The 26608-nt window shown below is 36.5% G+C and overlaps 1 protein-coding gene across 1 annotated transcript in view; it reads left to right on the top strand.

Moving 5' to 3' along the window:
- Positions 1-26608, top strand: part of LOC140154781 (uncharacterized) — a 144836-nt gene that overhangs the window by 42881 nt on the left and 75347 nt on the right. Inside the window, 32 exon segments of the mRNA XM_072177348.1 lie at positions 171-411; positions 706-751; positions 947-1196; positions 1382-1625; positions 1886-1937; positions 4329-4587; positions 5547-5790; positions 6247-6301; positions 7598-7853; positions 8490-8727; positions 9265-9310; positions 9686-9941; positions 10650-10893; positions 11190-11244; positions 11625-11883; positions 12121-12361; positions 13018-13072; positions 13232-13487; positions 14924-15158; positions 15339-15381; positions 15507-15762; positions 17466-17715; positions 18042-18096; positions 19059-19317; positions 19552-19798; positions 20350-20398; positions 20555-20795; positions 21140-21383; positions 21849-21903; positions 22217-22475; positions 26170-26377; positions 26526-26580. Coding sequence (XP_072033449.1) covers positions 171-411; positions 706-751; positions 947-1196; positions 1382-1625; positions 1886-1937; positions 4329-4587; positions 5547-5790; positions 6247-6301; positions 7598-7853; positions 8490-8727; positions 9265-9310; positions 9686-9941; positions 10650-10893; positions 11190-11244; positions 11625-11883; positions 12121-12361; positions 13018-13072; positions 13232-13487; positions 14924-15158; positions 15339-15381; positions 15507-15762; positions 17466-17715; positions 18042-18096; positions 19059-19317; positions 19552-19798; positions 20350-20398; positions 20555-20795; positions 21140-21383; positions 21849-21903; positions 22217-22475; positions 26170-26377; positions 26526-26580 — 5753 coding nt within the window.

Below are 26608 nucleotides of genomic sequence, written 5' to 3' on the forward strand. Positions count from 1 at the left end.
ATTACCGCAGCAACTATATGCGGATTTTGAAATTTCATTGTAGTCGATAAATGAGTCGGTTAAATGCCTAATGTTCTATAACATTTGGTATTGCTGGTTATGTCTTTTTATAAAAATGTAGGTAGTTTACAATAAGGCAAAACTGAATTATGTATGTCATCTATTCCCAGGTATACAATAGACAAACTGGACAAAGAGAGATCCTTTGAAGTAGATATGTATGCAGATATTTGCCTGGATAGTTTTTGTGAGATAGTTCCCATCGTGACTCGGCTTCTTGTTCCAATACCGCTGTGTAATACGAATTTCACCCTCCCGGGTAGTGGGACATTGCAAGGTGTCTTGGACCAATTTACGGAAGACACTTCAACTGCTGCAATTGATTTCATTTTAGAGTCACTGGGTATTAAAGTAAGACGTCACTTTATTGTTTTGTGCTATAAGTTACAACTGTATGTTGCCGTTAATGCTTTTCTATTTTTGTTCTTGATATAGGTATGTGGCTGAGCTAGGTTTGACACCGTTGTAATGCGCGACAAACCGTTCATACCTACAACATTGTATTTATGATATTTAGGGTACAAAATGCTAATGTCAAATGCGTGTGTATGGGTTCGGCAAGAAATAATTGTTTGTGTAAGATTTGGATAGTACTGAGTATAAATACATAAAGATTACACGTATTTATATAATTATTAATTGCAGGATTCCATAAGAGACACGTCTTGTATTGTCCCATTGGATGAATCAGGTTGGTAGCCTTTTGAAACTGTTGGCATTTTACTGCTTTCTTTTAAATTGAACGAAGTCATCACCACAAGAGCAACAAGTAGTCAATTACAAATTATTTATCTACTACAGCTAAATTTTAAAAATGTCTATCAAAATAAAAATAAATAGTCGGCACTCGTAATAACCATAATTTCATTTTTTTTTTCTACTCCAGATTGCCCAATTCTGCCCACACCTACATCAGGATTAGAGTGCTCAATAACCCACCAGTGTCTTGGCATTGAGTGCTGTGCTAATTTAGACTTAAAAGTTATTCAACGCAGTGTCTCTGTCAATATGTTATTAGATCCTTGCAACTTCGAGATATCTATCACTTTTGGTGAATGGTTTTTCAACACTACACTTTTTACATATGAATGGGGCCAAGACGAGGTGCTGATGTTAGGGAATGCAATTCAGATTAGGTACGGTATAATAATGGAAATAATCTATTTGAAAAACAATGGTAGCATAAATATAATCTGAATGGTGAAATGAGTTACTGGTACTTACGCATAATGTTGATACAAATACAATGTAAATTCACAGGTCAAATTAATTTAGGATCGCATATAACTGTCAATTCATGCATTTATCTTTCTTGACATAGATTCTCTATAGACAAGCTGGATTCAGGAGAGTTCAGTCTGAATTTTGGGTTTCAGTTGGACCTTAACGGAGATATCACTGATTTCAACATTGTATCTGGCATGCGTATACCTATTCCTGGATGTGATGAGAATTCAGTCTTTATACTCCCTGGAGATGGTAGTATTGAAGGCTTTTTAAGAGGACTAGGTGCAAACTTTACTCAGCTGGCTGTAGATGTTGTACTCAAACAGCTCGGAATCTATGTAAGCAGTGGTAATCAACTACTTTTTACACAGATTGCATATTTTGTTAAGAAAGTGACTGCATAATGAGCACCTTCAATTAAAAACTGGCTACCGAATTGTAATAAATCGCTTAACCATTATACACTTATATATCTTTAAAACTAGAAACTAATAATTCTTGGAAAATCAATCTTGCAATTCTCGTTATATATAGTTATATATACACACGATATATATTAATAACGTTAAAATTAATGAAGTTATTTCATTTTATGTAGGAGTATCTATCTTGGCAGGAGTGTACTGTACCACAATCTAGCATACCTACAGGTAGGTAAACAAGATACTATCAGTGGTCCTCGTGAAAACATTAAAATATTTGATATCTGTAGCACTAGCTTGTCAAGGATAAGTCTATACAATTATCATCATGTATGTTCTTTGTTAAATAAGTAAATGACAACAGAAAGAAATCAACAGTGCTGCAGACTTGTAGTACCCGTACCCGTACTCGTACCCGTACCCGTACTCGAGTCCCAATCTCCGTACCCGTACCCATGGCTCCGTACCCGTACCCGTACCCGTACTCACACCTTCTTTTGGCTTCGGACCCGTACCCGTACCCGTACCCGTGGCTTCGGACCCGTACCCGTACCCGTGACTTCAGACCCGTACCCGTACTTATGGACTGGGACCCGGACCCGTACCCGTACTCATGGCCCGGGACCCGTACCCGTACCCATGGGTACGGGTACCATACAGTACATGGATAAATGCATGCAGGAAAGTGAGAGTCAGAGCTAGATCTACTCTCACTTCCCACTCATGAATCCCACTGCACTGTGAGTCCTACATCATGTATGATCATAATCAAAACAAATCTAGGTTACATGGGATGGGGTTGGGTGGGGAGTAACACATTAAGCCAGATAGCCAGTGCCCTAAATTTTAGCCTGGCCCAGGGCCATGAAAAAGGTAAATATGGCCCCGTATGCTACATTGTGATAGCCTCCAGCCTGATGTGCACACTTTATGCCACCCATACATAAAAGTTACATGTCGCATTCACACTCTCACTGATACAGAAAAAAAAGCATCAAACTGGAATAACATTCTTAGAAATTGTTTTTTGTGGTGAATTTCAAGTTATCGTGTTCATAGCTTTTATTCATCATTTTAATATTCCCCATCCGAATACAATAGCTTACACTCCCCTACATGCACAAGTGCACACATGAAATGAAAAACTACATGATAATGTGACTGGTGTGAGCAGTGTACACTTTCTGCCATGTACTTGGGATCACAGATCATCTGTGTTGGAATAGTGCATCTGAGTCACATCCATGGTCACATGAATAGAGAGTTCCTTTACCTGTAAATTTATGATTTATAGGAACTTGTAGGCAAAGTATTAATAAATCTTGGATATAATTATCCTGATGTACATAATGATAATATTGCTAATTGGATAATCTGGTGTGTGCCAGGGATGTGTGGATGTGCATGAAAAGCTTTGGAAAATTGACAATTAATTTAAAATTTTGAATCAAATTTGAGATCCAATTGATGTTTTGAGATAAATAATAACTTGAATGCTATATCACTGCTAAATGTATGTTGAAATTAGTATTGCGCAGTATGTGTGTCCATACAAAGACTTTTTTTTTTTCATTTGCATGAATTTTGCATCCCAAAATATCAAAATATGCCACCTTTAAGCTAGATTCACTATTATAAGACCATAAATATTACATCTCTTTCTGTAAATGAGAGTACTTCTTAGCAAATAAAAATGTCTCAGCAACTCAAGGCATACATAGCAACTTAAAATATATGTTGTAATGATTATGATGTAATAAATTTCTCTAATTTTTTTGGTGCGGAATTTAGTTTTATTCATTTGTTGTGGCATAAATGACATCAAAGAGTGTATTTACAGCAAAGTATTGCTAATAAATTAATGTTTACACCAATAACAATAGCTTTGTTTATACCAATACCCATAATAGGACCCATACAAGTACCCGTACCCATGGCCCGTACCCGTACCCATACTGGGACCCGTACCCATACTGGGACCCGTACCCATACTGGGACCCCGTACCCATACTGGGACCCGTACCCGTACCAATACTGGGACCCGTACCTGTACCTGTACTCGAGTCCCAATTTCCGTACCTGTACCCTGTACCTGTACTCATGGCTCCGTACCCGTACCGTACTCGCACCCTATTTTGGGTTCGGACCCGTACCTGTACCTGTACTCATGGCTTGGGACCTGTACCCGTACCCATACCCATGGCTTGGGACCCGTACCCGTACCCGTACCCATGGTCTGGGACCCGTACCCGTACCCGTACCCATGGCTGGGACCCGTACCCGTACCCGTACTCATGACGGGTCCCAATACTACAAGTCTGCAGTGCTGTGAAGCTTTATCCATCCAATTAGTTATATCTGTGTCTTTATGGACATAGGGACCTTCAATATTAATATTCAATATCAAATTCAAAATATACCCATATTAAAATCATCCACTCATAGCTAACACATAATGAAGTCTAGTAATGACTGAGCTAGTGTACGACGCTACCTTTGCTGTTAACTGCCCATTGAGGGTCTTTCTTTCCTTCTTTGTTTAAGGCATGTAACGTACAATAAACAATAATGCAACAGATTAACAGAAAGTCTTGCAATTATATTGTTTGTAATCTGTAGAATGTCCATCCGGCTTCGAACTTCCAGTTGTTGCGAATACTCTTCAATGTCACGTTGAGGAGAAATGTTTAGGCATCCAGTGCTGTGTAGATATGGACTTCAAGATTACTCATTTCATGTTGAAGACATGGCTTATTCTAGACCCATGTAATTTTGAGCTTTCCATTAGATTTGGAGATATGGATTTCAACCAAACAATATTCACCAATAAATGGGGAGAAATAACACATACGCGCGTGAGTGACTCAGTATTGATCAGGTGAGTTATTAAGCCGGCAGCATAGATCCTATGTGAATTTGTGTATGTGTTATAAATATGCAGTTCTGATGCCTACTGACAGGAATACGACGAACATTATTCGAACCTAATACCTATACACGAATCCGACTTAACACATTCCTACACCTCACTGGCGGCCATAGCTGGGGGCTTTCCATCCATTTTACGTGACGCCAGTATCATAGGCGTGCATCGTTTACCGCTCCCGTGACGCGGCGCGATAGTGGGCGTCTTGGATTGCAATCCAAACGAACTAAGCTAGTTTGGTGCGGATGGCCCCAAGCTATAACCGACTTAATCCTGACCATCACTTGGCTCGTCGGATTCGTCTATAGATTTATATCTTCCACTCTACTCCAGCGTGCCTCTGTGGCTCAGTTGGTTAGAGCGTTGTGTCATTTGTGTTAGATTTACGAAGGTCGCCGGTTCAAATCCGGCCAGATGCATTGGCTGCTCTGGAAAAAGATACAATTTGTTCATCCTCTTAACCCAGAGAATTAAGTGTAATAACTTTCAAATAAATTTGATAGTGCTCGTCATTATTTAAAGGGATTTATTTTTTAGAAGAGTAAGGCCGGCACTTATGCTCCATATTTAAAGTTAAATATTCAAAGTCGAATACATTTAGTGACGTCTAAAGGTATTCGACATCGAATGAGAAGAATAATCCAGCGAAATATAAAATGGCGAGATTGGGTTCAGAAATTATTAAGATTATCTCGCTATTTGATGTATTCCACTCGGCTTTTGACGCTGCATAATAAATCTCACAAAAGGTATTGAATTATTCCTTATGTATAGCCGTTGGCGGTCAAGAATAAAAAATCGATTTTCTAATTTTGCTAAGGACTAGTTTACTAGTAATGTGTATTTTTGTTTGCTTTAATGTCAATTTAAAGCGTAAACATACAAAATGAATAACTTATTATGCTTCACAGATTTTCAGTAGACCGACTAGATCAGCATTTCAGCATTACCCTCGGCATTGAGGTATGCATAAACAGTGTGTGTGATGTTACACCAGTTTTTGATGACATCCGAATACCCATACCTCTTTGTAACATCGACTTTAACAACTATGTGCTACCAGGAGATGGAACAATACAAGGCTTTGTGCAAGAGCTTGGGGAAACTATCGGGGACCCTGCCATTAGTGTCGTTATCGAAAAGCTCGGTCTGGCTGTACGTATTTATTTAATAAGATGCTTATATATATAGTTAAGCAACAAAATGCACAGAATCGAATCATCGTAATCAGTGGTGTATTTAGGGGGTGCCGGGGGAAATGCCCCCCCCCCCCTACACACACACCCGCATAAAATGGGCAAAGAATACAGTGTTATTAAAATGACTAAAATGGAAAAAAAATAATTTCAAAGGGGTCAAAATTTGGCCCGCCCCTCACACTAAAATCCTGGCTACGCAACTGACCATAATTTTCAAATTAGAACACTGTAACAACAAGATTAGGAAGCGTAGGTAAGCATGGTAAGTAAACTTTCTATTCCAAGAGGTTATGATAAATTCACACATTTCGCTACATGACATGCAACAACTTGAGAGGCAAATTCAAATCATTTATCGAATTTCTGAAATGATAAAATATTGAAAACTACTTTAATATTGTTTTTCATGTAGGATTTTGTCACCAATGTTGATTGCAGGGAAGGCAAACTGATCGCTATCGGTAATGGTAAGGAAAAACAATTATCAGCAGGCTTTTTCTTAGTGTCATTCTGAATCTTATATGCAAAAAAAACCCTTGCGACAGTGACGTCGTGTCAACTTTATACAGGGTGTCCCAGAAAAAATTACCGGACGAACAAATTTGAACGTAAGTCGAGAAATAGACATCAAAATTCAAAAATCTAAACATCAGCGTATAGCCCATTTTATTCTGCATCTTATACGCCAATTTCGCTGGAATCGGTTGGCTGATCACGAAAAAATGAGCGATTACATAACGCATGTGTCAATTCATTTCATTCCAAGTTTGAAAGAAAGATCATTCAACATAATGCACACTAGTTGTTACCTGTCAACGGGCTTCATATTTTCTTCTGTGAAATCCTCGTTCTTTTTAAACAATCTGTTTCTTGCAAAACATTTAATTAGGTTTTGTTCAAATTTGAAAACCTACACGATATTGAAAATGAAAGCTTGCATGTAAGATGATGCTCGGTACTTGTAAATATATATTTTTCGTTAATGTTGCATAAAGAATTATTGCATAAAGAATTCCAACTGGCTTAACAATTTCTCACACACATTAATGTTTTGGAATATTTCCAAGAAATTGTAATGCACAGTTTAAATCTTTTAAAATTTTAACAGTAATGATGTTGCATGGTATCAAAAATCACACGTAAAGCTGTAAGCACTTGATCATTGTTATTCTTGTCGCAAATGTTCTTTGGAAAGTTAAAATATAACATATTTGCACAACATGAAGAATTGAAGTTGGAAAGCTTCCAATTGCAGAAATCAAAGTTTTACGAACAAACTGTTATTCATCTTCAGTGAAAGCATGAATGACATAACACCGTCCGCTTATAAAATAGATAATATGAACTAAAAAGTCTGTTGATCAAACTTGGAACGAACTGAATTGATGCACACATTATGTAATCGTTCATTTCTTCGCAACCAGTCAACTGAATCAAATAAAATTTTCGTATGTGATGCACAACAAAATAGGCTATGCGCTACATTTTAAATTTGTTGATTCTGATGTCTATTTCTCGACTTACGTTCAATTTTATTTGCTCGGTAATTTTTTCTGGGACACCCTGTATACACTTGACAACAAAATATTTTGATATTATTATTAAATGTGTATGTTTGCAGTGCATTTTTTAATGTTTATTTTATCAATATATATGGACGCTAAAGTATTCCTGTCTTCATTTAAGAATGTTTTTCACATATATAAATGATACATGACATAATAGTATGTAGTTCCTTTCCAATCTCATTCAAAATGTTTCAGCCTGCCCATCCATCACGCTCCCAACATCAGATGATCTGCTGACTTGCCAACCAATTCTGGATTGTACAGGCATACAATGCTGTGCTTCTGTAGATATAAGGGTTACTAAACTTTATCTCGATGCATGGTTGGCTTTAGACCCTTGTAACTTTCAGCTTTCAGTGGGATTAGGGTCATGGAGTAATACAGAGACAATAACATCGAGTGACTGGGGTGTGGAGAGAAATGTTCCAATACGAGAATCCCTGCGTTTAAGGTATTTCTATTCGCTAACGCTTTTTAAAGCGTTAACAAAAATGCCCTTAAGAGGGCATTTGTGTTAATCCATCTGTAATACAGGTTTAAGATCACTTCATTAAGGTTTAAGATCACTTCATATTTGGTACAGGCATCAGACATGATGCATGAACCCTGTTTTCAGATTCCAATCGCTCAATTGCTCCAAATTATGCTACATGTATTGTGATCTGAAACTGAAAACATGTTTTTCTTGAGTTTTGATGGGGTATACAGTGGGTGGGGACTAGGCTGTCAATCGGGTAACCCATATTTATGTCACATGTAGTGTATCAAATGTAGTATTTATGTCTGAAAGATTCCCTAACATCCTATTCCAATTCTTTTACATCAAAAAGATGCGAATGTGGGACTGTTATCAACTTATCATTATACTGACGTTTTCCAAGTCTTTTATATGGATGGCAATATGAATATTAAACATCTTGATATACCGTTCCATTTCATAGAGTTCATAGAGAGTGTACTTGTACTACGTGTGGTTCATTATTAGATCACAGTATCATCATAACATAATGCTTAGATTGTGCTTTGACTGGTTTAAACTCATATCACAACTTCTTCTATTGTTTACTTTATTATATACATTATAAAGGTACAAAATAGACCAAATACAGCAGTCATTCCAGTTAGATCTACATGTGGACATCAACATAGACAACAACTGGGAGACAACCTCAATCCTGACACAATGGTTGATACCTATACCATTCTGCAACACGGATGGTACTTTAGCATTACCTGGTAGCTCTATAGGTGGATTTATAGCACAGCTAGTTGATGGTATTACCGACGCCGCCATTGATGAGGTGTTACAGGCTTTAGGGATAAAGGTTAGATACGGTTTATTTACAAAGTTCTAAAACAAATCCAATAAATAGGTGATGTTGTCACACCTCAATGACGTTTCAAGCTGTAACACAGCACTTTCTCAAATTAAATGACCAGCTTTTGACTTTAGACGTCTGTTGCTTCTTATTGGTAGCTGACGCAGGTGGCGCTGTTAGTAACTGGTCATAAATGCGGAAGGAATTAGTCGCTATACTCCCTGTTGAATGTATTAGCCTGCCCACTCTTCAATCCAAATTGATTCCTTGATGTGTCTTCTTTTTCTGTTGGTTTCAATGTCTCGTATTTTGGATTCGTCCCATCCGATCACGTGATTGTCCTCAGCGACATGATCCGTAAGAGCGGATTTCCTAGAGGAATTTTCAACAGATGTTTTTCTTTGGGCCCTGGTGTATGGTTTTTCCGAAGTATGAAGTATGAATGTTTAAAAGTGCAGAATAAAAGTACTTTTTGTTTCACTGCTTTAATCATGACACTATCTAAACAATTAACATGATTTATTATCTCGTCTATCAATACAGGATTTTGTGACAAGTGATGCATGTATTTTACCAGGTGGAAATTCAGGTATGTTTCAGTTTTGAAACTTTTATAGTGCAGAAGAAAAGATTAGAAAGACATGCATTTGTATGCTTTATCATTTTAATATGGTTGAAGGTGATAAGATTTATCCAGTAGGTATACTTAAGGCAAGTATTTTGATAATTATGGAATCGTATTACAATGGAAATACATTAAGAATCAAAACCACTTTCATCCGAATACTTTTCTCTTGATGGTGCGATCACTAGGGATGTGTTGTATTTGAAAAGGCAACAACTGTGCTGAATTGTAATTTTAAAAGGGACTACAAAGTAGTCTATGTATTTAAAAAAAATCGTTGATAAGCGACGATATACAGCATGTAAGCCTCTAATTTGTTCATTATATTAATACCTGTAGGTTGCTCTTCTGTTACACTGCCTCCTTTGCCGCCTTCCGTATCGTGTATTGTAGACGACAGCTGTCTTGGATTCCAGTGCTGCGCAGATGTTGACTTAACAATTACACAAATAAGTCAAGCAATGTACCTGAGCGTTGACCTATGTAACTTTGTAATAACAGTCGGGTTTGGAGAGTGGTACCTGGATATGTCACTGTTCACATACCCATGGGGCACCGGGGAAACTTACATCTTAGGAAATGCTATTGATATCAGGTATTACAATGTCTTGAATACAATTTCAACAACCCTTCCTATACCTTTGTAGAGGAGCCCAGCGCTGTTAATCGGTGATAAATCCACACTTGGATGAGGGAGCAGCTAAACATTGCCGCTTTACTCTTTGGTTTTATTGCAGATATCAACAGAGATATCACCTATCTTCTTGTAAAGTTGAGTGGCAATGACTAACGGACAGTCGTAATGAAATAATCATGTGAACTAGACGATCTTTAGCTTGTTTTTATTGTTGAAAAGGATTCAATCATGTTTCACCGTTGTTCATCACCGTTTCACCGTTGTTCCGCCGCGGACGCATCGTTGTTAATAAACGGTGATGAACAACGGTGAAACATGATTGAATCCCGTGTTTAAATGATCTGTATAGCGGTTTTGATCAATTTGATAAACAACTTTGATTTCGTGTGTGAAGGCAGTCTTCCAATCTGCATGATTGAAACAAACCGAAAGATCAAGGAGGAATTAGTATGGTCTTTTATTCTCGCTTATGTCTCTAAAAAGTGTGGATAGTCTGAATTAATCAATAATCAAGCGTTTACATTTATGCTATCAGTATTTCAACAAATCAAGTATTTTGTCATTTTGACGGGGATACCAGTTGCAATAAATCTTTGAAGTATTTCAATTTCATTAAGTTAATCAAGCTTTGGCATGTTTAATGTAAATGCATCGTTTTAATTTCAGGTTTTCCGTCGATAAAGACAGCTTAGCAGGTGTGTTTGTGATTGATCTATCTTTGCATGTTACGCTTGATGGAAGCACAACAGATTTCACGATTCTCACTGATACTCCGATACCCATTCTACCTTGTAATGATAACGACTTTCTCCTTCCTGGGGATGGTACCATTGAGGGATTTGTAATCGCTATTGGTGATACTATTGGACAAACGGCTGTGGATGTCGTATTGTCTAAACTAGGTCTTCAGGTAATATTAGTAACAAGATTCTGCTGTATTTGTGTCTCATCTAATATTCAAACAAAGGTATCATGCGGTCAACGTCAAGAATATTGTCCTGAAGTTCGTCGTAAATGTACTATCATGTGACGTAATTGTTTTCTAAGATAACCGGTATGATTGAAAATGTCAGTCTATAAAAACAATCAAACTTAACAGTTGATCATAATAATTGCATTAAAACAACAAATGTTTAGATACCTCTAGAAGTTTTACTAAATCATGTATGAATTTCTTTGATGATTGTGACACATTTTGTTTCATAGGATTACATCCCCAACAATGAGTGCACTGTTACAACGACTACTTTGGACCCATTGAGTAAGCGTATTAAATTTGTATAAAAAAAATATTTATATCAAAAATTAGGGGATGTGGGAAAAAAGAAGTAGTGAGTTTCAACCACTCATGAGGGTAGGAAGTCGTGATGAGATGGAGGGAAGGGCAAAGGGAAGACGATGAGAGGGAAGAAGTATCACCTCCGTTGGCGCCCTCGGGGATTGGGCTGTTTCATGCAGCACGCCACAACCAGTCTGCTGCCAGCTCTAACCTTTGGCGGCTAGATGCTGATGTTGTATATTTACATTGATATGCTCTCTTAATAACATTCTGCTTTATAATTTTGTTATTATGAAATTGTTTTGCAATAATTATACTTAACTCTAAAAATGTAATCATTTATTGCTTCATTTAATTTGCAGCGTGCCCTGCCGTTTCCGAAACGCCTTCAATTGCGAATAGAATTGAGTGTTCAGCCATTGAGAATTGTATCGGAATGGAATGCTGCGTTAATATCGACTTCAGGATTGCTAAGTTGATGCTGAAAACATGGCTGACTGTAGATATATGCCAGTTTACATTTTCTATGGGATTTGCAAATTGGTCTAAAAAAATTTCCATGTATGCATACGATTGGGAATTTTCTGGGATCGAGAAAATTGGTGACTTCTTGACGATTAAGTAAGTTCCTATAAATACTGAAAGAAATCGGTTCAATTGTTTAGAAAAAATTTGGAATGTCCTAATTTCTTTGCAATTTAATTGTTGGAAAACCAGAATATGAATTAAATGGATTCTTTCATAATTTATAACTAAAGATCGAGCAGAATAGACACACTTATACCTACGAAATATTAAATTAAAGTAACTCAAAACATACTCTGCATATTACTAATTTCTTATGCATGTACTTAACAGATTTTCAATTGGCTTACACGATACGGATCCTATCCTTCAAGTTTCTTTGACCCTCAACCTTTGTGTAGACAACCACTGTGAAGACATACCTATATACAATGGGATTAGCATTCCTTTGCCTGCATGTGATGGAAACACAGATACTCCCGGAGATGGCACTGTGGAAGACTTTCTTACCGCCATAGGAGGAACCGCCGGTGCAATTGGTATCAGCTTTATCGCAAATGAACTTGGCATTGGGGTATATACTTATTTTTCGTTTGTACATTTCCTTTGGAAGTCTGCCTAAAACATTTGGATATATATCTTTTAAACAGCAATCAGAACATTATTTTTTGTATACTTAAGCAGACACTTGAAAAATTCTACTCCGTTTTCTTCTACTAATAAATGATGACGCTTCTACACTGATGAAATTTGGAATTGAATCAAAATACTGGACTTACTATTTTAGCAATGCTACGTTGCGTGTGATACCATCACACTTCATCAGGCAACTGACCCGCTGGACTGGCCATGTGACAGACGGCTAGGGATCGGCTTGATGGCTCTGTCCCATGCGTGAGGTTGTATGGTAGGCCTCCCCTTTTATTGAGTGATGGTGATTCTACTCTTTCCAAAATAGCCTCTTTGATGCCTCGGCGGTGCCACTGTTCCTCCCTGTCTAAAATGGCCACATGACCAGTCCAGCGGGTCAGTAGCCTGATGAAGTGTGATGGTATCACACGCAACGTATTGCTAAAAATAGTAAGTCCAGTATTTTGATTCAATTCCAAATTTCATGTTACTACAACTGGATGACTGAGAACATTCATCAACTTCTACACTAATATTGGTAATGTAATTTATAGCACGACATTCAATTTAAAACATTATTTTTTTTGGTAAATTTCATAGAGCTATGTGATAGAAGAAGATTGCAGACAAGGACAGTTGGTGCAAACTGAAAACAGTAAGTATGTAGCTGTATGTAGCTGTTTGTAGCAAGAAAACATATTGATTGGAATAAATCTTTTACCATAGTAATTACCAGTGCAGTGCACGTACAAAAGCATAAACATTAAAATACAAGTAAATGAAATTAACATAGTTTATTTTGTTTCTTTCACAGGATGTCCGTCTATATCTCTTTCTTTTCCACCTGATATTCTGGCATGTCAACCTACTCAGTATTGTACTGGAGTTCAATGTTGTGTTCCTATTGATATCAAAGTCGACATTTTGTATCTCAATGTGTGGCTATCTGTAGATCCATGCACTTACGAATTATCAATTGGTATTGGAAGATGGAGCTATACTAAGACACTTATAAGAATTGACTGGGGAGTAGAAAGAACAGTTGAATTATCTGATGCGTTGAAAGTGGTGTAAGTACAACTTATCAGTGTCCAAGAATGATTTATACCGTGTTTGAACAAAATATCCAAAATATAAAGTCAACAGTGTATCTAACGTTAATAAGTACAATACAATGACACGCATGTCTCCTACTCATTCTGTGACTTTCATGGAAATATCTTGATTCATTTTGGCGTAACATTGCTATTACTGAAAATGGACGAAAACTGCATGTGTGTAATTTACAGCGCAAAGGCATCATAACACATGGATCCTTTATCACCATCGTCCAGCCGCAGTGTGCAATATTTTGGAGAAATCCAACATTCTTTCATAGAAAATACACCAAATTTGGCACAGATGTTACCACGCTGAGTAATTCTTGGTATGGGATAAAGTGAAACATTTTAATATAACTTCAGATATTTAGGTTGAAAAACATACTTTTTATGTGATTTTTACCAAAAAATTTACCCAAAAATGTCATTATTACAGAGGATATAACTTCCTCATGGATCCTCCGCAGTAAATTTTAATCTTCTCCGTTACGTAGCTGTGGGTTTGCCAATACACTGTGGATATAAATATATGCTGTGACACTAAGGAAGAACCTTCTCTATACTTTTATGACAAATCCATCTCTGCCGGATTCCAAATGATGAAACTCACACACCGCAACAATTGTCTTCAAAGAAAGAATAGTTTAAGGTCACTCAAGCGTAACAAATCTTTTATTCCATACAAGGGTTGCTTCGTAACATGATAAATAATCGATAGATATCGACTATTTAGTAAAAGTAAGAACAGGATACAACAAATATACTGCATAACATTTTCCAAATAACTTTGTGCTGAACGGTTAGTAATTTTACTGGTTTTCAAAATAGGTAGTTTTGTCATAACTTGGAATTCATCAATTTTACACAATATCCTGTAACTGCTATTAGAAACGTCTAATTTCTAAAATCTAAAACATTTAAGAAAGCTAAATATATGTAAATTATAGAATTTAAAACAATACTACCAGTAGTAATGCTCTTCATACCTAAAAAGTATTCAACTTTCCCGGTATAAATCATTCTGGGACACCTTGTATTAAGCATTCATTCAATCAGGTTACCTTTTGACTGTGACCAAATTTTCTCTTGATAATGCTTCTTTCTTGCTTCATCGTTATCATAGTCGTCGTCAAAATAATCATAAACATCATTATCATTATCAGAAAACGTCTTTGGACATATACGGGGTTTTTTGAATAAATTCTGGATACACAAATGGTTTATGAAGTATCAAATATATATGATTCGTCTCCTGACTAATGACTGTCACTTGAATATATTACAAACTTGACAGAAAACGTTCCTATGCTAGCTATGAATTTTGCCATTTTTTGCATGAAATTCTTGATTTTTCTGATAATAAAATCGACTTATCAAAAGTGTTTTCTCAAAATTGTATTATCCAGTTACACCGTTACCAAAGTGGAGAAATCTTTCAGTGTGGATTTATCAGTAGTTGTATGCATCGATGACAATTGTGTTGTTACTTCAGTTGTGTCACATCTTCTCATTCCTATACCATTATGTAATCCTAATGGAACTCTCCCAGGCAATGGAACCTTTGCTGGTGTTTTAGATCAGTTTGCTATTGAGGCAGCAAATAATGCAATAGAACTGGGCTTGCAATCCCTCGGTATCAATGTAGGTAGACATGTTATTTACTTATATACGTATTGAAAATAGACAAAAAGAGTATATAATATTCTAAATGGTGCTAAAATCATATACCTTATCCCGATCATTGTTAAGATTTACAAATCAGTAACATTGGCCCAATTGTTTTATTACTGTATCTGTAATGGCATTTTATGATTTTTACAGGAGTTTCTTAGTGATTCTACATGTATGATTGACATTGGAGAAGGTACAATAACCGGTTTACATTGTTCACGTAAAATAATCTCCTAGTAAATTCGGCGAGGATGGGTATGGGGGGTTGTCGGTGCGAGTGGTTGGTTATTTATATATCTATTCATTTGTTTACGTTAGGTTGTCCAGAGTTCCCAACATTGCCACCACAAACAGGTATCGTTTGTGGACCTGTCGATTTCTGCCAAGGCTTTGAATGCTGTGTCGACCTGGACTTAACAGTTACCAGAAAAACGATAAGAACGTATCTTATCATTGATTTCTGTAACTATCAACTCTCTGTCGGCTTTGGAGAATGGTTTAATAACTTCACATTGTTTACATATGACTGGGGCACAGAAGAAACGCACATGCTGGGCGATGCAATTACACTTCGGTAAGTAATCATTTCATTCGTTCGTAAATCATACAATAACATTGAAATATTATACAAATATTATTAAATTTTAAGATGCATAAACCAATACACCTGTGTCAAAAGTAAATATTGCATTGTTCGAATCTCCAGACCGATGAGATATTTTTGTGGTGGAATGCATAAACAATGCATTAAATGTATCGTTTAATTTATTGAAAAGAATACGATTTACTGGTTTGTTAATCAGCATTCTACAGGTGGATGAAATGCGCAATATTAAATCTCACTTCAATGTAAATTGATAAAGCAAGCTATAGAATTTATATGAACAAAATATGGTTTTAGTAAATGAAAAATTCGTTTAATTCATTTTCACTTTTATTTTCAAATGTTCTATTTTACATAGGATTTCAGTAAACAAGACGGATACAGAATTGGTTTTGGACTTATCCTTTCAACTTAATATCGAAGGCGTTACCAGTGACTTTAATATCCTTTCTGGGACGATAATTCCAATTCCATTGTGTAATGAGAATGCAACTTTTTCCCTCCCTGGCGATGGGTCCATTGAAGAGTTTGCACAAACTTTTGCTAGCGTTTCCTCGCAGACGGCCATAGATATTGTTCTTGAGCAGTTGGGCCTGAAGGTGACAAATTTATATTCCTTTCGTATGTACAGCATAACTACTGTAAACTACTGTAAATACATGATATTGTGATTCGGAGAATATTTCCGTCACTAAAACTTTTCTTTGTTTTGACATTATTTCTTTAATAGGAACACATTTCCGAGCAAAGTTGTACTGTCCCTCAAACCAACATAGAAACTACACGTAAGTAAAATTATGTCGCCATGGTAATATTGTAGACTTATTTCACGTCAGAATGTGGTTCAAATGTAAGTCTATAATAGGTGATTTAGAATAATTATAATCAAAAGTGCTTAAATAAATGGGAGTCACGGGAGATATTTCGCCTTATTGCAGTTTCTCTTATCGTGAGATGCAAATAATTAGAGTACCTTAGAAATGCAATAGAATTACAATGGCGAATTTTCTGTTTGCGTAAACATTGCGTGTGCGATCGCGTAATAAATCCACGCCACCATCCAATGCTATTTACAATTTATATAGAAGAAGTAGCATTCTTTCCTGAAAATTAAGCTTTTATTAAGTTTTTATTTTTGGTAATTTTATTTATATTTTCATTGTTTCCATAAGAATGTCCGACCGGTTTCGAGATTCCAGCTATTGCAAACATTTTGCAATGTTCAGTAGATGGAAAATGCCTAGGTATTGAATGTTGTGTAATTCTGGACTTCAAGATCACCTCACTAATGTTAAAGACATGGCTGATACTAGATCCATGTACCTTTACGGTTTCCATTGGTTTTGAGAATGTGATGTTTAATCCTACATTGTTCACTTATAAGTGGGGGCAAACTGGAGATGGTTGAAATAAGTGACTTTTTACATTTAAGGTGAGGATTGCTTCCAGAAATATCATAAAAACAGATTTTATCAAATCATTGGCGCACATTTTTGTATGGTCCTGTGTATTAATAAATCGGTTATGAAAAAGAAATACTTCGAATAACATTCATAGGTTACTTGCTCATGTTTTTCTTAATATAATTAACGTCAATAATATTTATTGAGGCATGGTTAATTCACCAATGAACTTCTTTGTCACTTTTTTCTTATTATTATTTTTCATACCAGATTTTCCATAGACAAGCTCACGGACGAAAACGCTTTCAGTATAACTCTTGGTATAGATTTGTGGATTGACGGTAACTGTGAAGAGGTGTCAGTATTTAAAGACCTCAGAATTCCTATACCATTGTGCACTATTGATGTGGAAAACTTTGAGCTGCCGGGAGATGGAACGGTTGAGGGATTTGTTCAACAACTAGGAAACAGCATTGGTGATACAGCTGTCGATTTAGTAATTCAGAAACTTGGTCTCATTGTAAGTACATCCCTTGTACAGATGTTATATAAATTCCAAATTTCATGTTATGTTAATGTTATCACACATTATTGTAAGAAAAGAGAGACTACAGAGATTAGAGATCGAGAGCGAAATCCGAGCTGGTGGGATTCAGGTCTATAGCTCATCAGACTGCGCCACAGATTAGATCGCTGGGGGATCTTTACCAGTCATGATCACGTCATGCGACTTTTCAATAGTGGTTGACTGGAGCGAGATTTTTTGTCATGTTGTCACATGACATAATGACAGGTTTAATAGAGAATAACAATTGTGTTTATTTGTACCTTTCTTTTTCCCATTAGGATTTCTTCTCCAGTAAAGACTGTAGGAAAGGTGAACTGTCTGCTACGGAAAACAGTACGTTTTATTACAATAAAAACTATGTAAAATAAATAATTACAAAATAAATGTTGGCTTTTATACAGCGCATTTCACGTCAAAGCGCTTTACATTAATTCCGCTGTCGTTGCCGTACAGGTTACATACCACTAATAGGCCTGGGCGATACATGGAAATACGACGAGTAACTATTTGTTCGCTGAAATTGATCGAGTTATATAGCCAAAAAAGTACTTTTTAGGGTTTGATGCTTCAAAATTGTATATTTTCTCTCATTATATGACATTTTTGTTGTAATAGTACCAAAATTCATACGCACGGCTCCGGTTTTAGTAAATATTCGCCCTACCATATTGTAACTTTCAGCTTCGAGGGCGCACTGCCATTTTAAGGTGTTTACGGTTCAGTGCGTTAAAACAAGAAAAGTCTCAGGTCAACCTATGTTGAGTTTTTGATCATTTGGCATCTAAATCATATATTTTCACCTGATATTAGTGGCATTTAACTGTGAGAGTTCTGAATATGAGAAAGTTCCACCCGAAATTAGCCATTTCCCCATTGAAACCAGTGTAATACATAATTAGTGGTATTTGACCTACAATGCCCAAGGCATGCTCATACCTCAATGGACAATATTCCTAATAGCTCCCCATTTCACCTGGATAGAGAAAAGCAAGTGAGGTAAAGGGCCTAGCCCAAGTGTACAGCATGATGGCACCTCCAGGGCTCGAACTCACAACCCCCCGATTGCCAGTTATAGCCCGTACCGTTGCGCCATTGGTATGTGTTTTTTTCCTTTCAACTTCACATGATTGTACCCCATGATCCCGCGCGGTAGGTATATCATAGATGGTCGTGTATTCAAATATTGGAGCTAAATGCAATGCTTATCAATTCTGTAGACCATCATTGTAACTCTCTTGACAAGTGGCACTGGCAACTTTACAATGTTTAACTTTTTGTACATATGTTTAATATAGATTGCCCATCTTCTAATCTGCCAGTTCCATCCGACATCTTGACTTGCCATCCAACTCAGCACTGCTCCGATATCCATTGTTGTGTTGCTATAGACATCAAAGTCACTCAAATCTTTGTGGATGCATGGTTAACAATAAATCCTTGTAATTTTAAAATCTCCATTGGCCTTGGGAATTGGATGTACAATGATGCTTGGACTGCTGACGACAAGGCTGTGATAAAGTCAGTAGAAGTTGCTACTGGGAGCTTAAATATTAGGTAACAAATCACCAAATATTTTTTCTAAATGCTAAATCCGACCCTTTTCTGGGTGATGACGTAACCACAGTTTATTTTTAGGGTGAAGGGATTCTTTAACATTGCAACCCACACACACCCCCACCCCAAGCACCATAACCCCTGGATATGCCACTGATATGGTATATAAATTTAACTCAATAATTTTTGGTAACAAACATGTAGTATTTTTATTGTATTATTCGAATTTTAAAGTTACACCATCGTTAAAGTCGAGGCTGAAAATTCCTTCTGGATAGAGCTGGATGTTGTGGTCTGCATAGATACAATCAGTAAGACCGTCTCAATTCTGTCAGATTTGCTGATTCCTATTCCATTCTGCAATACTGATGGTACCCTGGCGTTGCCTGGTGGCAGTATAGAGTCTTTCGTGAATCAATTACCAGATAGTGGAATCACTGATGCAGTCATTGATCTAGTTTTAAAGACACTCGGTTTAAATGTAAGTAGAACTTTCATAAACGTTTGAGAAAATATTGTCAGGAATGCAAACGTTAACTTTATAGAAAATAATCACTATCTAACAGCATGTTAATATTTGAGCTATGTGACCTGTGATACAACAACATCAGATTCACGTGTCAATGAACTTTTACCACCAGAAGATCAGTAAGGCTGATGATGGTGATGGGGGATAAATCCCCCCCCCCCCAATATTTTGCCTGGGGGTGGTCCATACAATCATCCCCCAATGTTGACGCCTGTATGTGGGCTTCTGACCAAATTAACCTCATATTTGGCCATTTTAGCGGCAAAGTGGCATTTTTTGCGCGGTTAAATTCCACCTTTGCGCCATATTTCATCATTTTAGCTTCAATATGGCAACATTTTTCGCGCGCTTCGTTCGAATCGAATTTGTACCATAAACTTAGTTGGTCGCCAAAAGGTGCTGGATTCACTATACTTCAAGAAAGGTTTTTAAAAAAACATTTAAAATATTATTTACTACCTGGATTAATGATAATTTTCACAAACGGTCATTACATTTTCCAGTTTATAGCTGATTCAGTATGTGTTCCATCAACAACAGGAGAGATCCAAGGTATAGTTTCTTTGCAATTTGTCCAATATCGATTTAAATTTAAAATCATAGATGGTTGTTAAACATATTGCCCATTCAAAGCTTATTTCTAACGATAAATTACTTTATTCTGAGTATAACGCGTAAGTTCTCATGCTTTAACGTTATAACTGACAGCTTGCCCTGGAATCACACCGCCTAATAACTGCAACATTGATGACAACTGCCTTGGATTTCACTGCTGTGTTGATATTGATTTAAAAGTCACAAGCAAAAGTGTTGAAACCTACCTGACATTAGATCCATGCAAGTTTGTAATATACGTCGGCTTTGGAGAATGGTTTTTAAACAAATCACTATTGACCTATCAATGGGGTACGGAAGAAACGTTGGCTTTGGGAAACGCGATCAATATCAGGTAAGATATAATGAAGTAAACATTTTCTGGGAATATATTGAAATAAAAAACAAATTCCTCTGACACGTACCGTGACATGAGATGGATGTCTGTGGTTGGATGGTACGGGCAGCTACTTGAGCATGGACATGATGGATGGGTGTCTGGATTAGTATACGCCTGGAAAGGATGGGAACATATATTCTGGTATGTTGAGAGCGGGAAGAATTTTTTGGCTCACCGGGAGGGCGGAGGCAAGCAGATTGAATAACGTGTATCCTTTCGGGGTTACTTAATTCTTTCACAGCCCCTAATGTATACCCCCTTATATGTCTAATCTTCATTTTAATCACCTACTTTAACAGATTTTCAGTACATAAATTGACAAAAGAAGATCAGTTTAAGCTGAATTTGTTAGTGGAGCTTTCAGTCGATGGCATAGCAACCACCTTTCCTTTGCTAATCGATACCAATATACGCATACCAGTATGTAACGAGTCATCATTTGCCCTACCTGGTGATGGATCCATAGCAGGATTTGCGAGACAAATAGGAGATACCGTAAGCCAGAGTGGCGTGGACCTGGTTCTGATGCATCTACGTTTAAAGGTAGTATTGGATTCAAATAATCAAATATTCTTTTCCTGTCAATTCAAATATTGATTATCTAGATAATGAAACAAAAACATTGTAGGTTCTTATTGTTAGAGATTGCATCAAATTAAATACAATAGTTTTGCTACATCCTAGAAAAATTAATTAATTCGAATATAAAGAATGTTATTTTATTCTTTGAATAAGTTCATCAGGACTGATATAATTAAATTAAATATCAGATTATGTTGTTCAAGTCCAAAGATTTACTCATGTTTAGACGTTTCATCTTCCGTGCGGAAGATTTCATCAGTAATGCGCTGATGAAATCTTCCGCACGGAAGATGAAAACGTCTAAAACGTGAGTAAATCTTTGACTTGAACAACATAATCTGATATTTAATGTTATTTTATTGTCTGCTAAAAACACAAGAGAACAGTTTTACAAATCTTTGAAATCTACATAATTATATTTCGCAGGAACATATATCACAAGATGAATGTGTTGTTTCCCAAGTCAATATAGCCGATACTGGTGAGTATACATATCGTTGTACAGGGTATGAATAGCAAGTCTTGAATTCAAATCAAAAGAATTACAAAAAGATAGTGGCGAGGCAGCTCGACAGAAATAAACTTTAAACAGCAGCGATAGGTAACCTTGAACCAATTCACGGGTGTAAATCATAAAGGACCAGATGACGGCTGCCGCCATTGACATTGAGCACAATTCTGCACAAATGTAGGACAGAGGACTTCCTGATACTCTTTCTCCTCTAACCAGGACAAAATTCTTCAATTCTTAAAATGCGGAAGCTGAAATTATCGTTTTTGTTTCTTTTTATCAGACTGCCCTGCTGATTTCAACGTGCCAGTTATTGAAGATCTCCTTGTATGTTCGGTGAATGAGGCATGTCTTATCCTCGACTGCTGTGTCAATTTAGACTTCAAGATATCAACACTGATGTTGAAAACATGGTTCAGTTTAGACCCATGTAATTTTCAATTCTCCATTGGATTTGAGAAATTATCCTTCACTATCAGTCTCTTTTCGTATCGATTTGGCACGATAGAGAGTATTGCTATTAGTGACTTCCTCACAATCAGGTGAGTCAAAATGATACACAAAATCTTAGTTTCCCATTCACCTGGCCCGGTAGTGTTTCCTGAGCAGACTGTTTATGGTGGGTTTTTTTACAGTTTGCGTTTTTTATTTAACCCCAACTTGTCGTTCTGTTTTACTTGGATTATGTTTCAGATTTCACAGATATTCTGTAAAAAACAGCAAATGGTGTAAAAATATGTTTACGGATGTCCATATAAAAAAAAGCTATTGTTTAGGTCGAGTGTTGGTATAAAGGATTAGGGATAGAATTAATATGTAGGATGAGTTATAATAATAAATGTAAAGTTGTGTAGCAATTTCAGTGCAGCGCATTTTCATATAGTGCAATGAGGTGTTTTTTTTTCTAAACATAAAGTTTCCTAAACAAAGTGGCATTTTTGCTTGACAAAACCAAGTGAATTTTTACTCACTGCAATATTTTGTCCTTCACATTGGAGGACTTCATCAGGTATGACTGTTCTGGTCATCTGAACCACTCTCCCGGGAAATTGGTTTCCGGTGTTGTGTAGTCTCTTTTTCAGTCTTTAAAAGCGGATCGTATACGTGGTTTAGGAAATATGTGACCTTCTGTCTATTTAAGGTCTTGCTCCCCTTCTTCTTATCTCCATGACTTCATGAATGTCTCTAGACTTTTGTTATGCTCCCTGCCCAGGATCTTTGACTCGTCCCAATTTATTACATGGTTCACCTGGCGAATCTGACCAACCTTCTAGGAAGCTGGTTTCCGGTGTTGCTTAGTCTTAGTTGCTTTCCGGGAAAGTGGATCAGATGACCATGTCAGTATGAGTAAAAATTCACTTGGTTTTGTTGAGCAAAACTGTCATTTCTGTTTATGAACACGGCAGAGTGCCGAATACGCAAAATTGCTGCTCTGAGTAAACGGCGTACCATTCCATTGGTCAATCTAAAAATTGAGAACATTCGTGAGCACTCGAAGTGAATGTGCACTAATTATTTGCAATACTTGCATGTTCTGAAACAATCAATATATCCTCAAAACAGGTGTTTACAGCCATTCAGCTTTTTGCTAAATCCAAAAAGTGGCCACCGCTGAAAGAGTTGTATACGGGGACGAATCCGCATTCAACCACGTGTAAACTATAGCACTCATCCTTGATTTGGGGCTTGTATGTAAAAATTACTGGTTGTCCTAAGATTATTGTAAGAAGACTGTAAGTCCAATTTTGATGAAATTGAGTTACAGGTGGTTTTGAAGTTATTGGATGAAGACATTTTTTGACATTTGGCCCCCTCCCCATAGGGGTCACGTGAGGGGTCAAGGGGGTCAAAAATGAAAAATTGTCCAATGTCGTCAAGAGATATGTCAAATAACTCGTCTCATCACAGCGATTACGAAAATATATAATTTATCATTTTTGAGCTCGGTTAATGAGTTAGAGGGTCACTTCCGGTTAAAGGTCAACTGAGGTCAAATTTCAAAACAACCTTCAAAATCAACAAACAAGGTGTCAAATTGCTCATCTTTGCACATAGATTACCAATATTGTCAGATATTTCCAACATATGTTCAGTTTCAGTTCATTCAGTTTTGAGTTATAAGTTTTTGTTTCAATCTGAGCGCAAGAAGACCGTAAGTCCAAAATGATAAATCGATCAATATCGATCAATATTAAGATATTTACTTGGCTGATATACAAAATGATTCTTCTTGCCTGTACCCATCTACCTGAGAAGTATCAATATTATTGTTTCCAAATTATCTTATTTTAAAAAGTTTAAAAGATCATATCACAAAATGCCAAATATGGACTTACGGTCTTCTTGCGCTCAGGTCTTCACTTTGTATATAAGTTATAATTAGTCATCCCCGTAATATTTAACGAAAACTCCGGTTGAAATCAAGAATTTTAGAGTAGAGATAACGATGTTAGCCTATATTTTGTGAAATAGTTTTCTGTGATTTCCCAATTTTTCGACGGCGTTCTGACATAATTAAGCCATAGCGATATCGTGTAGGGAATGTTTGTACTTATTTTGGTATCATTCTGGATAGAAGATACCTACAGCTATCCATGGTATCAAATATAAAGTATAGGACATGTATTATAGAAAATTTGGTGTTTCCAGCTATACTATATAATAGATCAACCTGATTTGTACAGATAAGTATACGATTAGTCTTTTGCTCAAATTCATTAATCGCACTTAAGCGCGCTTTGTCCAAATCCCAATTTCAATATCTAGGTCGGGGAGTAAGAATTATCATTAATTATTGGTGGAAATGAAACATAATCACAAGCATACAATAACTCAATTTGCTCAAAATGCTCGATTCGTCACTCTGCCGAATTCATAACGATATAATCAACAAGCCTAATGAAATTATTCAATTAAGTTATTTAAGGTAAATTATTTTTAACTATTAAAATGTTTAAAAACTAAGTATAAAAAGCATAATCAATGAAAGTTTGTCACGGAGTGTGAAATATAGAATATCTGGTAACCCCCTAATACTTTTTAGAATAAGTTAAAAAATATTTTACGAAATGCAGAAATTTAAAAAGATATGTGTAGACATATGTGGACCAATTTGTAGCGTCACCAGTCCGGTCCGACTGCCTGATCAGGAAGTACTGCCGAATCAGACAGCATGTTGCCGAGTCAGGCAACACAAGCTTTGGTAACCCTCCCGAATTTGACAGACCAAGGACTATAAAAGATCGGTGGATATTTTACTTTGACATACATGAGCTACATGTAAGTTGACGCATTTTTCACCGGGCGAAAAAATAATTTAAATAACAAAACAATTTTTTAAAACGGTTTTTAAAAAATTTGATTTAAATATGCAAATTAACTTTATTTTAACAAAAAATTGATGAAAAAATACTAATTGTACAACCATTGATAATTTTATATATTTTACCTACTTCTTTACTCTAAACCAAGAAATAACGGTATATTAAAATATGCTCTATTTGAAATAGAGCATTGTATTGTGGGATACCATGCTGCCTGACTCGGCAACTTGCTGCCTGACTCGGAAGTATTTCCTGATCGGACCGGACCGGTCACACGTCATTGTGTTCAGTCACAATGGTTAATTGTGTAAGAAAAGAGGTTGTTTTAAACGTTGCACCTCAGCCCATAGCAGTCAGGTTTTCTATGGACTCCTATGGACTCTATGCAACTTTTAACACTGTTTAAAACGGTCTCTTTTTTTACATTAACCATTGTGACTGAACGCAATGACGTGTGAAGCTATAATTTGGTCCATATGTGTAAAAACAAATACGGCTACTTTTTTGACTATTGCATTTTGTTAAATATTTTTCGATTTATTCTAAAAAGTATTTAGGGGGAACTTATAAGTAAGTACAATCATTGAAACAAATCTTGGAACGATTGTGTGTAAATAATGGAAAACTGTCCCCCGTACAATGCTGAGAAATGCCAATGTCTTCAGCGGTTTCCCAATGTATTCCGACATTGATTGATGGGGAGAGGGGAAGGGGAAATTATTGTTATAGATGTCATGTTTGTTCCCAAGCGCAATATACGTCATTTCCATGATCATAAGAAATTCTGCACGGATTCTCGAGAGAGTGTGCCAAGCGTTCCATGTACTTTTTTCGATGATTGTAGGTCTGGTCCATACAGTGTATTTGGTATATCAAATCTAAAACTTTCTTACAAATGTATTTCCATCCACAGATATGCCATTGACAAGTTTCATGACTTCTTTGATCTTTACATGGGCGTAATTCTATGCATTGATGTTTGTGAGCATGTCACTGTGTTCAAGGACCTAATTCTGTCCTGTTGTGTAATACTGACTATGCTAGTATTAATCTTCCTGGTGATGGCACCATTGATGGATTTGTGGAATATCTCGGCGAACAAATCGGCGATACAGCTGTGGAGGTAGTGATGGAAAAACTCGGGATAAAAGTAAGTATTAAATCTTGTTTAATTTAAAATACAAAATTGATTCATTTTTTTCGTGCTATCATCAATGATCGAATGATGTTGTTACAAGACTTATCTATATAACTATTTAATAATAACAGGTCTATGTCGGCAATGAAGATTGCAGACAAGAAGCATTAAGTGCCACGGAGAACAGTAAGTGTATTATAATTCATAAACATTA

This window comes from Amphiura filiformis, chromosome 6, assembly GCF_039555335.1.
Source record: "Amphiura filiformis chromosome 6, Afil_fr2py, whole genome shotgun sequence".
NCBI classification, from domain to species: Eukaryota; Metazoa; Echinodermata; class Ophiuroidea; order Amphilepidida; family Amphiuridae; genus Amphiura; species Amphiura filiformis.